At 40.4% G+C, this 16946-nt stretch overlaps 1 protein-coding gene across 2 annotated transcripts in view; it reads right to left on the reverse strand.

The window, feature by feature from the left end:
• suclg2 (succinate-CoA ligase GDP-forming subunit beta) overlaps positions 1-16946 on the reverse strand; it is a 395797-nt gene that overhangs the window by 124511 nt on the left and 254340 nt on the right. For both annotated transcript variants that reach the window (XM_034167173.1, XM_034167172.1), the window contains 2 exons: positions 14093-14254; positions 12478-12620 (listed from right to left, as the gene is read on the reverse strand). In XM_034167173.1, coding sequence (XP_034023064.1) covers positions 12478-12620; positions 14093-14254 — 305 coding nt within the window. The remainder of the gene's footprint in view (positions 1-12477; positions 12621-14092; positions 14255-16946) is intronic.

Genomic DNA, 16946 nt, shown 5'->3' on the forward strand with positions numbered 1-16946 from the left:
AACCTGCAGGCTGCGCTGTCACCTACTCTCTCCCCCACCGCTGCGCGCACCTGACACAGACATTCCTGCGTCGTCATGACGCCACAGGAAGCAACTCGAAGTAGCCCCGGTGTGAAAGGGGCTTTATACAGCAAAACATCAATTATATTTCATGATGTTTAGGCAAAAGAATATGTATTACTGTCATAATGATGCCAAACAGCCTGCTTGCAAAAATAAATCACAAAATATCAAGATGGCTTCCTGATCCCATAGAAAGGTACAGACCAATTAAAATTAAAATGTTTCAACTTCGTTACAACGTGGTATCTCTCCCCCCATCTAATAAGATAAGATAAGTACTATCTTATCTTATCTTATAAGACAGGGTGCCATGTGGCTAGAAAAGAATGCTGACCTTTTTCTGAACAACTATGATAACCAAGATATGCCAGGATAGAAAAAAACTGTTTCTGGACAAGGACATTTCCCTTGAACTTGTTTGGTACACAAGACCTTAATGCTGAACCCTGGCTAGATGAATTCTGGTTTCTCAGTTGAATATTTGTGAGATGTGTCCATCTGATTCAAAGAAAAACATCATCTACATCTGTCACTTCATGTGGCCTTGACAGTGGCAGCACAAGAGAATTTTAAGATGAACAGATGTAAAATCGCTAAACATACAGAAACTATATGTTTCAACTGGGGAACAATCATAAAAAACACTTAGTTGAACAGAGAAAAGGTGTGTACACAGTTACATTTGATTAGACTTACGGTGAATGCATCTCAAGGACTCTCACAGGCTGAGTGCACTCTGGATTTGCCTGCAGTACACGTTTCCCACATTGCTGCTGTTATTTTGTTTTAAAAATGCTATAATCAAAGAGGTCCCAAGCATAGATCAGTCACCAAAGCAGGATTTTAATGCACTCTAAGCAAAATCTGCAGGAAAACCATTACATGATGTACAGCCTTTCTTTTATAATGGCAGTCCCACACAGCCTATAATTGAATGAAAAAGAAATACATCACAAACCCTAAAATATTCTACCTGTTACAATCATATTCATTCTTTCTGCAGTGTGGAAACCCCATGTGTTGGCAGGACTAAGTAGTCCCCCCCCCCCCCAATGACTGGCCCTCTTTTTTAGTACTTGCCTAATACTCTGAGCAGTGGGAATGAACTCCATTACTGTGGGACTACGCTTTTCTGGCTTTCTTTTTCTTATGTTGATAACACAGGGGACCAGCGTCTCCCTCTGGGCCTATGCTTCCGACACAGAGGTGATTTCCTTGCCTCTAATATAACAGACATTTTGGCTTCCACATCACAGGTGACTCGTGATTACAAATTGTCTGGCTCCCTGCAGTGTTGGCTGTGGGCAAAAATGTGTGTATGGGCTGGGAATTTTAACAGTTATATATTGCCTGTTAAAACATGCAATGCTGCATGTCTTGCTGGTGCAATACTAAGCATTTGTTATGTTTTGACGATATGTTGTTGTTGATGTTAACAGAGTAATTTAACATACTTTTTTGTCTTGGTGGATCCTTAATGGAATTTATTTTTGTCACTAACAGAATGCTGAAGGGATGAAGGATGGTTGTGGTGAATGCTGGAAGCCTAAAAGATAATTTCCACTAAAAGATAATTTCAGAAAAGACTTTCAGCTTTTAAAATAAGTTATTTTTCTTCTTGTTGGTGGCGGAACAGAGTGGCAGCTTCCTCTGGCTCGGGCTGAAAAATACACCCAGAGCAGACAAACACCGAGGAATTTATTCACAAGCAATTTCCACAACAAGGAATTAAAATATTTCCAGACGTTGTCTTCCTAAACAATGGTGTCTTATGTGAATAACCATTTTCGTCAGGCTGTGATGATGAATCGAGCAAAAGGATGCAACAGGTCAGATTCAAAGACTTCATATTTCCTCAGTCATAGAACGCTTTGTAAAGTTTTAGCTTTTGCTGCCACATTGATGAGTGCCTTACACGGGTTATGAGAATGCTCCATGTCATCTTCTCTGTTTTTTGTAGCAGCATTACAGCACCACATACAAGCCTGGCATATGTACTACATAATTTACTGAAAATGCCAAAAAAAACATTTTCAGTGGCTTTGTGTGGATGCAGATATTTCTTGAAACAGTGCTGTGTTTATGGAACATTTTTTAAAAATGACCAAAAAAAAAAAAGATTGTATAGGGAAAGTTCCATTTCCATGTGGACAAGGCCTAGGTCTTGATTGGGGAGAAATGTTTATTGCCCCCACATGTTAGCATTTAATCGAGACAGGACACATGGCTTTTAGTGCAACCAGAAAAAGTGCTAAATGCCTCACAAAGTATTTGCAAAAACAAAGGTTCTTGCCACTAACTAATCGCGTGCTTGCAGTCTTCAGCATACCTGCCATTTGTCTGCCTGAAGAGACCTTCAATTGCATAGAGTTCACAATAATAACAGAGAAGTTCTCATGCCTGGAGAAAAAAAAAATCATTTCATTTTGAGATAGATCTGACTAATGAAATGAAGCCACTTTTATTCCCCTTTTACTTTTTGACCAAGAAAGTGTATTATTGGAATGCAGTTTAATAAAACCTGCTGAAAATGTTTGATCTAGTCTAGACACGATTTCCATTTTAGAACAGACAGAGCCACCCCGCTGGGTCTTGGTAGAGCACACATTTCAACAGATACCCTTCAAAATTCACTTTAACAAAAGAGAATGTTCTTAAATTTTAGAAACAAGACATTCCATGTCAAGTAGAGAAATGTGAAGAAAAGTGGTTAAGTGGTTGCACTCACCAGCTCAAAATTGTTCCATTTTTCTTTCCAACAGCAGTGAACTGAGAAAGCCAAAATACTGACTTTCTGCATTCAATTCTGATGCTTCAGTAAGTCTAAAAATTCAGTCACCTTTCTATATTTCAACTATTTAAGATAAGTGTCCGAATTTTTCAAGACCATAAATATGTATAATAATACCATGAGAAGAACAAGAGAGCATGGAAAAACTTTAATTTCCTGAATGAATAAAATCAGAATCAAAAACTATATACAGTGGTCCCTCGTTTATTGCGGGAGTTACGTTCTAAAAATAACCCGCAATAAGCAAAATCTGCGAAGTAGTCAGCATTATTTTTTGCTATTATTATAAATGTTTTAAGGCTGTAAAACCCCTCACTACACACTTTATACACTTTTCTCAAACAGGTATTAACATTTTCTCACTTTTCTCTCCTGTGTAAACACTCTCTTTTTTCTTCTGGGTGAGAAGATTAGAAACAGACACACGCAGAACTCTCCCTTCGCTCACTGCCTCCAGAGGTACGGATGCGGGAATCCAAATCCTCTCTTGGTGGCCACGGAGCTCTGCGGTTGCAGTCAACATCCGCATCAAAACAGCGAGTGTAGTCTCTGGACCTATTGCCAGATTTGGTGCAGCTCCACACAGCAGACAGGAGGGCGGTGTGAGTGGCCCGCTGCTGCGTTTACCGAGCCTGCAGACTCAGTAAGCCAGTGGTGTCCAAACTATTCCAGAAAGGGCCGAGAGGGTGCAGGTTTTCTTTGCAGCCACTGACTCCAGCAGGTGATTTCACTGATTAACATCATTTTCAGCAGGTGGGATGAGTTCATCAGTGAAATCACCTGCTGGAGTCAGTGGCTGCAAAGAAAACCTGCACCCTCTCGGCCCTTTCTGGAATAGTTTGGACACCACTGCAGTAAGTGCATCGGAGGCAGTGACAGCAATTGCGGTGATGCCGACCGGTGCCACGACCGGCCCGCCTGATAAGGACGCAGAACAGAATGCGCTGTTAAAAAAAAGCATGCAAAATTGCACTAAAAAATCCGCGAAACTGCGAGGCCGCGAAAGGTGAACCACGTTATAGCGAGGGACCACTGTACTAAAAAGAAAATGCATATGACAGTCTTGAAAGCCAAGTATCTCCTTTGACGGAGTCAGAGCGGAACTATTTTCCTTGATGCACATTTTCATATGGCGGGCCATCATTGTGTAAAGTTTAACTGACATCCACCAAGTGGTTTAGGAGAAGTATCAGAAGACGCACAGATAGACATGGATTCCTACAAACATCTCCCTCCCACCCCCTCAACGAACTATTGTTTGCAGGAAGTATAATTATATTTGACATTTGGATCTTGATCCACACACTCATCTTCAACCGTTTAGTCCAATCAAGAGTTGCGGGGAGCTGGAGACTATCCTAGCAGTCATAGAGCGCGAGGTGGGGTACACTCAGGACAGGACGCCAGTCTGTCGCAGGGCCACAAACAGACAAACAAACACAGTCACACACACTTGCACACCGATGGACAATTTACGAATTCCAATCCAACAAACACGCATGTTTTTGGATGTGGGAGGAAACCGGAGCACCCGGAGGAAACCCACCACGCAAACATGGGGAGAACATGCAAACTCCACACAGAAAAGCCACAGGCGGGAATTGAACCCATGGCCTTCTCGCTGTAAGGCAACAGTGCTAACCACTAAGCCACCGTGCTGCTGATCTTGATCCATGTTTGATAAAAACTATATAGCCAGTCTTTGGAAGGACCACGCAATCATGATTACCAGACAGCAAATACGGAGGCAGCTCAAAAATGCTAACAGAGATAGCAAAAGAAAAAAATAAATAAATGGTGTTCAACAGAGGAGATGATTATAATGATGGCAGCAATTGCAGAAATGTTTTATAAGAGTTTGAGGACATATCTATGTGTAATATGTCATTATGTCAATGTTCAAGTTCAAAAATCTTTAATATCCCTGTGGGGATATTTTTGTGCAGCCAGCAATGAGACAGTCACTGTCACAATCATACAGGCAACAACAACAATAATAACAAACACAGAGAAAAGACACGACAGATCACTTATGAAAGAATGCGAGGAAGAGTTGAATCGGTGTCACACAGCCCCCAAACTGGTTGCTCACAGTGCCAACCAGCACCACAGGCAGAGCACATGCTCTTCCTGCTCGCAGCGATAAGACCACACCAGCAGGAGGCGAAGAGTAACCATAGAACACCACAGCCCATGAAGACTTGTATTCAAACCAGCCCTGTGAGAGATGGATATAGGACACATATAGGGAGCCTCTTTCCTAATGGCAGACAGGAGTCAAACCTCCAGGGAGACAATGGAGCAATGCCCACATGAAACCACTTACTGGGTCAAGAGCTGCTCTATGACACCCAAGGTCGAGCTTGCTACACTGGAGCCAACGAGAGGGCACCCCCCACAGCTGCCAGTGAGAAATACGGTCCAATATGAGCCAGCCGATGGTCAACCCACTGCATCCAGAAGAGGCACTTAAATCATCACCCCCAACTAAACCCAAATAAAATACAAAATAAAACCAAAATGTTAAATGCTGGCATCCAAGTCTGTCTATCTATCTATTACACATACATACACTCATTATTATTATTGTGAAAATTGTGATTTTTAAAAATTCACGTCAGTAGGCCAAACACTAAAACGCACAAATGTGGATCTTAAAAAAAGTGGGCATTTTACTCTTGCCAAGAAAATGACAGGAAACAGCCTTAAGCCTTCAATGAAAATGGATGTTGTGTTGGACAAAACATCCATCTGCCATGTTCTTTACAGCAGAGGCACAAGGCAATAAGGAGAATATTTGGCTGTTGGTGTTTGCTGCTGTTCCTGCCTCATGCCTACAGGTGATGTGAGAGAAACCTCAATAAATTCAGCCACTCTGTCAACAAACTCTTGCACATGGGTGTGAAAGTGGAGTCATTTCTTTTAAGCATGGAAAATATATGTGTCCGCGCTTGGAAAACCAGGGGCCTAAATTCATATAACACTAAATGGTCAAGCACACCCAGCTGAGCTACAAATCTACATTATTTTAAATCAACTGATAAGTGAGAGAGAGTAAGACAGAGAGAGCGAGAGAGAGAGAAACACTCATTCTCTTTTGACTTTTTCTTCTGTGGTGTTCCAACTTCACATACAGAATCCCCATTTCATCTGCTTTTTAGTTCAGCAGATGATCGTGCGTAAGGTAATGAAAAGGGTAGGCATTGGAGAAGTAAGAAAAAAGAAACAGGCTTTGTCATCTCAGGCCCCGTCTGTGCTATTCAGTGAAGGCAGTACACTCACATCACTTCCAGTTCCTCTCAGCACAATGAGCCTGAGACATCAAAGCAGAGACCGAAAGAGAGCAAAAAGTATAAACGTGGCAGAGGAACAAAGACTGAAAGGCAGACAGTAAAATGGGTTATTGTTGAAATGTATGCCATCATTATAGCGGCGTACTCTCCTCAATGGACTGTTTCCCTTCTGTCTTTTCACAAAAACCTTTACAGCCTTTCAATCACGTCACATGTATGTTTAATATTTACACCACAAACACTGATTTATGGGCAGGAACATTAATAGCCATCCTAAGGGCCCCTTCACACATAACGTCATTTAAGCAGACTAGCGCACGAAGGAGGAATTACATGCCATTCGTGAAAAATCTGAGCCACTTCCAATGCCTTGTACATGTGTTGCTACAACTATTCATGCACACCAGCAGCTGAAAGACAGAGTGTGCCCTATGACAGCCCATTCGATTGTAAAAATATTATGGTGATTTTATTCTCCATTAGTTACATTTTCTTTTTCTTATGCTAGCTTGTCTTTCTATCATGACCTGAATAAAACCACTGTGCCTTTACGTGCTAAAAAGAGCTGATAAACCAGTACTGAAATGAGATGTGAAAACATGTTTATCTATTTTTCTGATGATTCATGTAACAGACAAAGCCGGTTTGTTGGTCTTATTGGGCCACCCTACACATGTGGCATGTGGGGGGAGCACACCTGCATAAAATGCTCATCTGTATATACAGACATGAACCAGGGATGAAATTGGCAAATTTGATTTTCAGAGGAAAATAAGCCAGGGTCCAGGGGCTCCAGGCCCCGGCGGGTGCTGTTTTAAAACATGCAAATTGCACTAAAATGATATTAAAAACTACTATAAATGCCAGGTGTTCATATCTATAATTCAAACTGTAAACCATTACTAAGACCATCTACTGTACATGTGTATTTTTGTGACCAAAATATTTTTTCATAACTAGACTTACTTGATTTTCAGCATTCTCCACTTTCAGCATGGCACACTTGTCAACAAACATACATGTAAGGGCGAGAGAAAGGAAAGGGCAGGAGAAACGCATATATAACCTTTGCGCTGATTGGTCATAAGCTTTGTAATAACCAATGAAAACGTGCGTAAGTAATAGCTTCGACTGCGCTTCGATACCGTCTCGGTTTTTATGATTTGTTGGAGGGAAAACTACCGAATATTGGAAGTTGAAAGACTACACAGTTACCTCCCTTACACAACATGCTCATTGTGCACCTACTTCATATTGGTCACTGATCAGCACAGCGTTACTTCCGCGTTTGGCTGACTGACGGACTGATCGAACTTGCTGCGTCGGTGATAAACAAAGACCACTCAGTGTTCTGAATAGATGACAATTTTATTAAACAAAGGTACTCCTGGCATTAATTTTTTTTTTTGCATTCTTACCCCCCAACAAAAACAACAAAACCTTGAAATTGGCTCTCCCAGCAAACACTGGGCGAGAGGCGTGGTACACACTGGACAGGACCGCCAGTCTATCATTCACAAATGGTGGCGATTAAAACATCAAAAACAGACTTGTGACTCTTAATTTACTCTTAATTTGACTTTGGGAAATATTACAGAGAAAATGCTGCAAATATATGAATAACTAAAATAAATAAATAAATCGCATATGAAGTAAAAAAGGCACACCGACAACCTGATCATGTCTTGTTTATCTCTCTCTCTCTCTCTCTCACCCACACACCCACCCACCCACCCACACACAGTTCAAAATTCTGTTTGACCTGCCTGAAGGCTAGAGTAACATATCTTGTGGATGTTGCAAAGGGAGGAAAAGAAAGAAGTGCAGCTGTGAGTGACATTTAAGAAAAAAATTATGTCTGATTTACATGAGATAATTTGCTCTTTAACATCAGACAAAGATGGAGTCTTGTGAAAGAGCTGAGTGATGTGTAATTGCTGAAGCTTGTTCTAGGTGCTCAAGACTCGCCGTCACCCAAATCAACATTTCTCCTGGCTGCAATATTTCCCTCTTATTTTTTTTAATCCATACAGAAGTGAAAACTGAAGCAGGCTGTGAAAGATGTCAATCTGAATAAAATGTGTTTAAAGTCACTGCATATTCAGCTAATTGTAATTTGTAGAAATATACGACATTATTGCGTGTTCACACTGTGATGGTGTGGGCAAAAATACTCGTACTCATCTGTAGAAAAACTTATTTGGCCCTACTAAATGCTTGCAGTTAATCAAAATCTGAACCAGAACCACCCAGTTTCCTGCCCCTTATTTTTAGCTGGGGAATGATAATTAGTGGGGATAAAAAAAAAAAAAAAATGCAAATCAACAACTCTTGTTCTTTCTGTGAAATGATTTGCATTCCCTCCACATATGAGAAGAGGTTTCAGCTCCCCTGGTTGAAATGCTAATGGTGCTTCTAACCTAATTTAATGTCAGTCCTATTGCTTTTTCTTCACAGTTAGGGAGGAGCTGCTTGTCTATGATTTCATAAACAGCAGCAGGTGGGATAAGGGAGCAGCACGCACCTCCCCTTGGAAATGAAACTTCAGGAGACTCCTTTTGTCCATGCAAGAAGTGTTAGGAGAGAGAAGAGTGAATGTAAACTCTAAAACCTGAGTTCATTTTGCAGAAACCCACAGCATCTTGAATGATAACCCAATAACAGGAGAAAGTGACAAGACTTTGTATTTGGGCCTCTCACACATTAATTTTATTGCCTTTACGCTGGATTCATTCTTTCCACCTTTCTTCCCAGTAGACCTTGCGGGAATATTCATGGTATGACAAATAAAATGTTCACACAGTAGAAATTTGACTGCAACAGTGTGTATCCTAGATTTTATATAAACACACTAGTGACAACCCTAGTGTGTGTCTTACTATGTAAAACTGAAAGGATGATGTCATCGCCCTGCCTTTGTAACACGTTGTTAAAAGTGTCATTTTACTGTGTAATTTAGCTTTTTCTTTTTCTTCTTGTTGGTGGTGGGACAAAATGCCGATGTCGCAGACCGAACGGTCCACCCCTAAAAATCGGTCCACCTTTTGCATCTGTGCATGCATCATTTTGGACCACAGCAGCACATCTGAGATGGAGTCTCGTCACCCAAAGCAATCAAATAGATTAATGGGATTATTAACCATCAGATGATAAAGATGAAACCTCTTAAATCATACTAAAGTCAGTTTTAAGCAGAAACGAGGCTGTTTTAATCATAAACGAGGCGAAATTCCGTGACGCTTTGAAATGTCCGATGCACGGTGAACGCATCACCAGCTCATTTAGCCGTGGCGTTCTCATCTCTTCCACCGCCTTTTATGATGAAATAATGCTGAATTTACGTGGAAATGACTGTTGTACTAAAGCTTCAGATATCTGTCGCTGAGACAGATGATGACTGGTGTGCAGTATGAAGCAGAAATGAGATGTTAATCCGATTTTTAGGGGGGACGTTCGGTCTGCGACACCGGGGCCCTCCAGCTCAGTCTGAGAAACTCACCCAGAGCAGACAGACAGTGAGGGACTTCTTAAAAAACCCTTTAAAAACTCTTAACAAGTAACTTCCATCATAACAAATGAATGCATTTCCAGACGTCATCTTCCAAAACAAGGGTATCATGAGAACAGTTTTCAGCTGTAATGTTGGCAACAGGTCAGATTAAAAGACTTTATTTAAACTGTGTGCCGACATGGCGCTATACTGATTAGCCCCACGTCATCTTCTCCATTTTTTGTAGAAGCGTTACAGCACTACATACAGGCCTGGCATATTACTACAGTATTTTCAAGGAGTTTCACTGGATCTGTGAGAATGGAGAAATTTCTTGAATGGAACACTTTTTAAAATGGCAAAGAAAAACATTGTATTGGAAGTTCAGTTTCAGTGTAGACAAGGCCTTGAGGAATTATTTTCTTGGGGGTGCTATGACTAATCCAGGGGGAGTTGTAGTGCCCGCTAGCACTGCCCATGCCTAAACCTTGTATTTGATATGATACCCCCACCACACACACACACACACACACACACACACACACACACACACACACACACACACACACACACACACACACACACACACACACACACACACACACACACACACACACACACACACACACACACACACACACGCGCACACACTGTAAAACTGGCTGTGGTTGGGGTTAAATAATTACTAAACAAATTACTTGGCCTGTCTTTCTGATTTGATTTCTTGTTCAGGACAACAAATGAAATGATTTAATATTTTGATGTCACACACACAGAATAAATATAGGATTGGCAAATTCTCATGACAAAACAAGGAAAACTAACACTTTTTTGGGGGGTTAGCATTATCTTCCGTGACAGAATATGAAAAATACTGATAGTCTGCTACAACACCTTTAAAACACATCTCCTTCTTACTTTAATTAGCATCTTACAAAGTGTGAACTGAACTGGAAGCATTACTTTGCTGTATTCCAAAACGTTAAGCACTGACAAACACAGAAGCAACTGGCGTTCAATCCAGGCAAGTGGGAATGACAGCACCAAAGGAATTAACTGCATGATGAGTGTCAACACACAAAAGCAGCACTGTGGTATCGTTACAAGCCTCAAATTGTTTAATCTGGACTTATTAGCTTTCTGAACATAAAGCTGTATTAGTTTTTAAACAACCCATGCTGCCACTAATCCTAAATTAAAGCTCTTTCTGAAGCATGCTTTCATTTAAACAGTTTTTGTGTATTTATTATGGTTTGCATACAAATCTGTGTTTCTTCATATGTATGAGCATATGTACATGCACAGAAAGGCTTTTAATTTGGCACTGTATTTTAATAGTGCATCAACGTGTGTAGGAATCGTTTAGATTTTTCTAAGTAAATGGTAGTGATATATTAGGAGCAACTGAGGAGTTTTGAGGTTGACACAGGAAAAGCAGGGTGTGGTTCTCCATCTTTTGCATTCTGAGAAACCAGCATTTCTCGAGAATATGTGAAGTTTTGACTCAGTGGGTGCAATGTTGAGATATGTCGGTTAATCAGAATGCAAAAGATGGAGAATCATGCCTTACATTTTCTCAGTCAAGTCACACACACTTGCTACTGCTGATGTGATGAGATTGGGGGATAAAGATTTTGTTGGACGCATCCAAGACTTAAGGTACCTTGACACACAAATTTGATCCACGCACTGGCACGCAATCTGCCGTGCTACAGAGTAAACTCGTAAATTGCTGCAAAATGTGCACGGCCGTGTGCAATTGCGCAAAGAAAATTTTGAAATCTTCAAAATCTCTTGCATGCATTCATTTTGTGAACTACTACATGTGAGCATTGCACAAACAATTCAAAAACACTGTGACTCATTGCATTAGCACAGCGCAGCTCATCTGAACGATTATGACGATATGTTAAATCTATAATAAACATAATTTTACAGATACTCATAAGAAGGAATAACAATGCAACAGTTTTACCAAGCTAATAGAATGTGAATATTACAAATAATTACTTTTGAGATGATTTTAAATGTATTCTCTACATCATGAAGCACACAAGAAAAGCTGCAGTTGTAGAAAATTCCTCTGTGATTCCGGAGCAATTAGAGGTGGTTTCATCAGCCAACGCTTAATCTGCCACAAAATAATTATTTTAAATAACGCAGCGTCCAGTGGCACAAAGCGCAGCATCTTGCCGAACAAAGCGGGCCACATCGGCACGGTGAGTTATGCAACAATGCAGGGGTGAAATGCGTGCAAGTGTCAAGGTGCCTTTATATGGATTGGGTGGGGGAGGGAGGGACATAACATAATTTGGCTCCTAATTACACTGAATCAAGAAAACCATCCACTTTATCATGTTTCATAATGACATTTTGTTTCTTTCAACATGCCCTTATTTTTTGTGACTGTGTGGCGCGGGGGTTCAGTTATTGGGGGATTATAATCCTCTTCGTGCCCCCTGGAATTCACACGCCTACAAGCATCAATGTAGTCATACCTATTACTTAAACATCAATTTAGGATTCATACTGGTACATCGTTATAACCCAAATAAAACCAAAATTTCCCTTAAAGTGTAGAACAAAGTTCATCAAACAAGATAAAATACTGTATTTTTCAGAGTATAAGTCACATGTTTTGCTTTTAACTTTAATTATCATTTATTTAACCAGGTTAGTCCCATTGAGATCAAGACCTCTTTTACAAGTGAGACCTGGACAACTACAAAGTTTCAAATTCACTTAACTTTTTTAAACTTAAGTGTTTTAAACTTTTTAAACTAGTTTTGGAGGACCTTATACTCTGATCAGCACCAACATTTTAAGCAGTTTGGTCCTACCTTAGGGTCAGCCGTAAGCAGCTTGAAGGCCTCATACACCTGCCTCTCTTTGACTCCACCTCCCAAGTCCAGAAAATTAGCAGGTTTTCCTCCGTGCAAGTCAATTATGTCACATGTAGCCATGGCCAAGCCAGCTCCATTCACTGCAAGAATTCACTGTGTAAGCTTCAAGAATATGCATAACCAACAATACAAAAGATAATAGAACAGCAGGAACAAATTAAGCTCAACGAATGATGGAGCTTCAGTATTTATCCACTTATGTGTGAACAGTTTGTTACGCAAATAATCACAAATGGCATAATAAATTTAAATTTGACCATTTGGTATATTACTTTTATTGAAAACATTAAATGTTAGAATGTCCACAATGATTCCAGTAGGAAATTATCACCTGAAGAAAAGGCAACCGTCCAAAAAGTGCACCAGCTGGAAATGTTCTAAACAGTAACATTCAATGCTTCAAACTGAGCAACAGGAAATCTGACTCTGCTCTTGCTTTTAAAGAAAAGGGAGCTGATTAAAAGAGATTCTGCTGTGCTCTTTTTGGCCTGTGTCATCATTCAGCCAACAGCCAGCAGGTCTGCCCTGCTGAGTTGTGCAGGAGCCAAGTGCACAAATGCCTTACCTCATTTGGTTTAGGCAAGCTCTCCAACTGAGCTCTCAATAAAAGGGAAATTTGCTTTAACAGCTGTCACTTTCGTGGCGTATACAGAGCTCTCAAGGAAGCTGCAGGGCCTTAACAGCCATTGTTACTTTGAAAGAGACTAGAAGCTCGAAATGCAGTTTGAGGTGTGTATGTGCACAGTTGTGTGTTTGCATGTAGGGTGGGGTACTAAGAGACAGCTAATATGTTTATGAGGCTACAGGGTAAGAAGCAAGAACACCTGTTTGTGCTGCTGTACATGGTAAAAGCTTTGATTTATGACAAGAGAGGGGGCCTTTAATGAGAATGCTAACAATCTGGTTCACTGGAGACTTTCTGGGTGGATTATAGCTAATTAGAACACATTGGTTATGGCAGCATTCCTTCTGGAGTCCTCAGAAAAATACTTGGAGAAGATCCTAGGCTGCCTTTACTTCGACAAAGTCTTTAAGATGACCGTGATTTTTTTAGTTATGTGATTTAAGAAATGCTTCACAACCTTGTACTGGGATCTGCTCTCTGAGAGGAGTACTCATATATACAGGCATGCACATAACTGGTACTCATGGTGCTTGTGCATGCTGAAAATAAATGATGCACAGAAGAAAACACAAGGGAAGGACTTCATAAGAGGAAAGCAATGACAGATTGTAGGAAAAGTGTTTCCCTCTGTTGTGCATCAATGATGTTTAGCACATACGAGCGCAATAAGTACCAGTTATGTGCACCCCTGCATATTATATTTTATACACACACACACAGAGAGAGAGAGAGAGAGAGAGAGAGAGAGAGAGAGAGAGAGAGAGAGAGAGAGAGAGAGAGAGAGAGAGAGAGAGAGAGAGAGAGAGAGAGAGAGAGAGAGAGAGAGAGAGAGAGAGAGAGAGAGAGAGAGAGAGAGAGAGAGAGAGAGAGAGAGACACTTGTACACATGGCACGAGTCTGTTTGGAAAAAGGGTTTTGTTTCCCTACCAAAGCAGGCAATGTTTCCATCCATTCCGATATATTTGAGGTCCCATTTGGCCGCCTCAATCTCCATGGGGTCGCTCTCAGTCATGTCGTTCAGAGCAAACACAGCCTTCTGACGGAACTCAGCGTTGTCGTCAAAGTTGATTTTAGCATCGAAGCAAACCACTGGTGCAAGTGGGAGAAATTACAAAGGAAGAAAGTGAGGAATAAAGACAGCAAAATCAGGTGTACAAAAGGATGTCAAAAAAGGGAGACAGCAGGATGAGAAGGAAATCTTCAGCCATAAAAAGACAGCTAATTATCATCTTTAAAACCTTAATGAAGTGGAAGGTGTCCCCTCGGCCTTCTGGTCTTAATTACTGCAAAAGGTTGGCTTACTGCAGCATGATTCTGACAGCGTCTCGAAGGGATAAACCATAGTAATAAATAGTCTCTTCCTTAACACTTCAAAGAGCTGTATTTCAAAGACCCAACACACATAACGCTATTGTAATAACAGCAGACAGAAAATTTTACAAATCAGTCAGAAGGCTTTCTGTATTTCCAACACTTTAACACAGACCCAACTGCAAAGAAATGAAAATCCATGGTAACACGATCCAACATCTTCACCTTTATAGTTCCATTAAACTGAAAAATCTTCTGTTCAAGTTTTTACTGCACTTTCTTGGTTCAATTGTACTGCCATCTATTGGTACATCAAATATGTATGCTTTCACATTTATATTTTAAATTCACTCTCTTACTTGGAAAATGGGAAAACATTTTCCAATGACTCTGTTTATGGAGAGGTAGAAAAATTCATTACTGGACGAAGTAAAATGTGATTTGGATTTTCAGATCAGCCATCCCTTTCACAAACTGTTTTCACACATCTATTCCAGTCAGAGTGTGTTGCTGCTACTGAACAAGATAGCCACAACACAGTACCTATGCAGAGGCCATCTACGATGTCCAGCAACTACTCAGTCTTGTATAAAGTACTTCAATGTGATACATGAGTGAAAGTACAAGTATCTTACCATAAAATTACTTTGGTAAAAGTTAAAGTGTCCTTTAAAAATATGTACTTTAAGTATTGAGTAAAAGTAAAATCCAAAACAAGTGCAGAGTGAAATTGCGACCCCATAAAAGGCTGGATCCGCTTTTGGTGGAGCAGCTGGTGTTGGTGACGGGAGTGCCGTTGTTTTACTGACAACCACACACACTTTTTTGTTAAACACAACAGCCAGGCTCTTGTGAAACAGGACAGTCATTTATAGCTACACAGTTGTGCCAAATTTAAGGAAAAAAAATGCAAGTGTCATCACCACCAACCAATGCTCTTGAATCCAAAACGTGGCGCTGCTTTTACGCAGCACATCTTCGCAGAAATTTCAAATAAAATAAACAAAACAGCCACGTCGGCTAGTTTTGTCAGTACTTAAGTGTGTCTTAAATGTGTGTGCTAATTCCAGTGGGAATTAGCCGTGCATCGGCGTGTGCGTGTTTGGAGTCCAAATGCAGATGGCCCCCTTTTCACCCTCCAGTCTCCTCTTCCTCAGCGGGGGTGCAGATTCAACTTATTTTTCATTTTGTTGTCTTTTAAAGTTGTTTTATGTCAAACACAGCACTTGATGCTGCAGGGGTGAAAGGAGAACCCCTCTGTTGTGGCTGTAGAGGACTGTATCTCTTCCTGGTACGGCGCACCACTGTTTTCACCTCTGCAAACAGGTATTGCCCAATCAGATTTCTTCTACTTTTATATTGTAGTAACAAGTAACCAAGATGGTTCAGGGAAATGTATGGGAGTAAAAGTATACATTTTATTGAGGAAATGTAGTGAAGTAAAAGTGAAAGTCGTCAGAAATGTAAGTAATGACGTAAAGTACAGATATGTCAATATTCAACTTAAGTACAGTAACGAACCATTTCTACTTCGTTACATTAAAACACTGCAACTACTTGGTCCCCACACGATTTCTCAGGATGTCCCAGAGAACAGCCCGGTTGGCTAAATCAAAAACTTAAAAATCAACATAGGCTACAAAGAAGCATGGTTGATCATCAAGCTTGTGTTCAATGAGTACTCGCAGTGCTAGGACACTACAACTTCCTGGTGTGTTTCCTGCTCTCTGCTGTTTCACTGTCTTTGTAATCTCACCTAGACCAGAGAAATGTAGCAACGGAGATGTCTACCATCCCAACATGAGGATCAGTGTTACAGATGCTGGAAATCTGTGAGAGTTGGGGATGTTAACAAAGAGTTTAGGGTACCATAGGCAGTCAGTTCCATAAGTATTTGGACAGTGATGCTACTTTGCTTCTGTACACAGTCACAATGGAGATTAAATAAAACATTAAAATATGCTTTTGGTGTAGACCAGGGTCTCCAATCTTTTTCTTTTCCTCTGAGAGCTCGTTTTACGAAATGAAAATGGGCGAAAGGTACTCATGTCTTGCAACACTTATTCCCATACCTTATTTTTAACTCAAACAAGTTCACTATGCTTGTTTTACCTGAACATTTACAAATTGTTGGTATCCACATTTTGTATTAAAACATCACATGTTTAATTCACTCCCATGTGCATTTGTGTATGCATTTTTTCTAGTGTCTCACATTATTAAATTGAAATATGAATGATGTTAAAACAAGACAGTTACTTTTTCAATTGTCATTTTGTTGTGTGTCCATGCCACAATATCACACTTATTACTACTTCAGTATTCCCATGCACTTTACTGTGTGACATAGTTAGTGAGATGACTGGCACTGCAAATAGTTAACAAGAGATGTGTATGCTGGAGTGTATCCACTGAGATGAACATTTAAATGACTCCATAAGAGTGACCCCGTCAGTCTTGTTGTGAACTT

This window comes from Thalassophryne amazonica, chromosome 3 (assembly GCF_902500255.1).
Source record: "Thalassophryne amazonica chromosome 3, fThaAma1.1, whole genome shotgun sequence".
NCBI classification, from domain to species: domain Eukaryota; kingdom Metazoa; phylum Chordata; class Actinopteri; order Batrachoidiformes; family Batrachoididae; genus Thalassophryne; species Thalassophryne amazonica.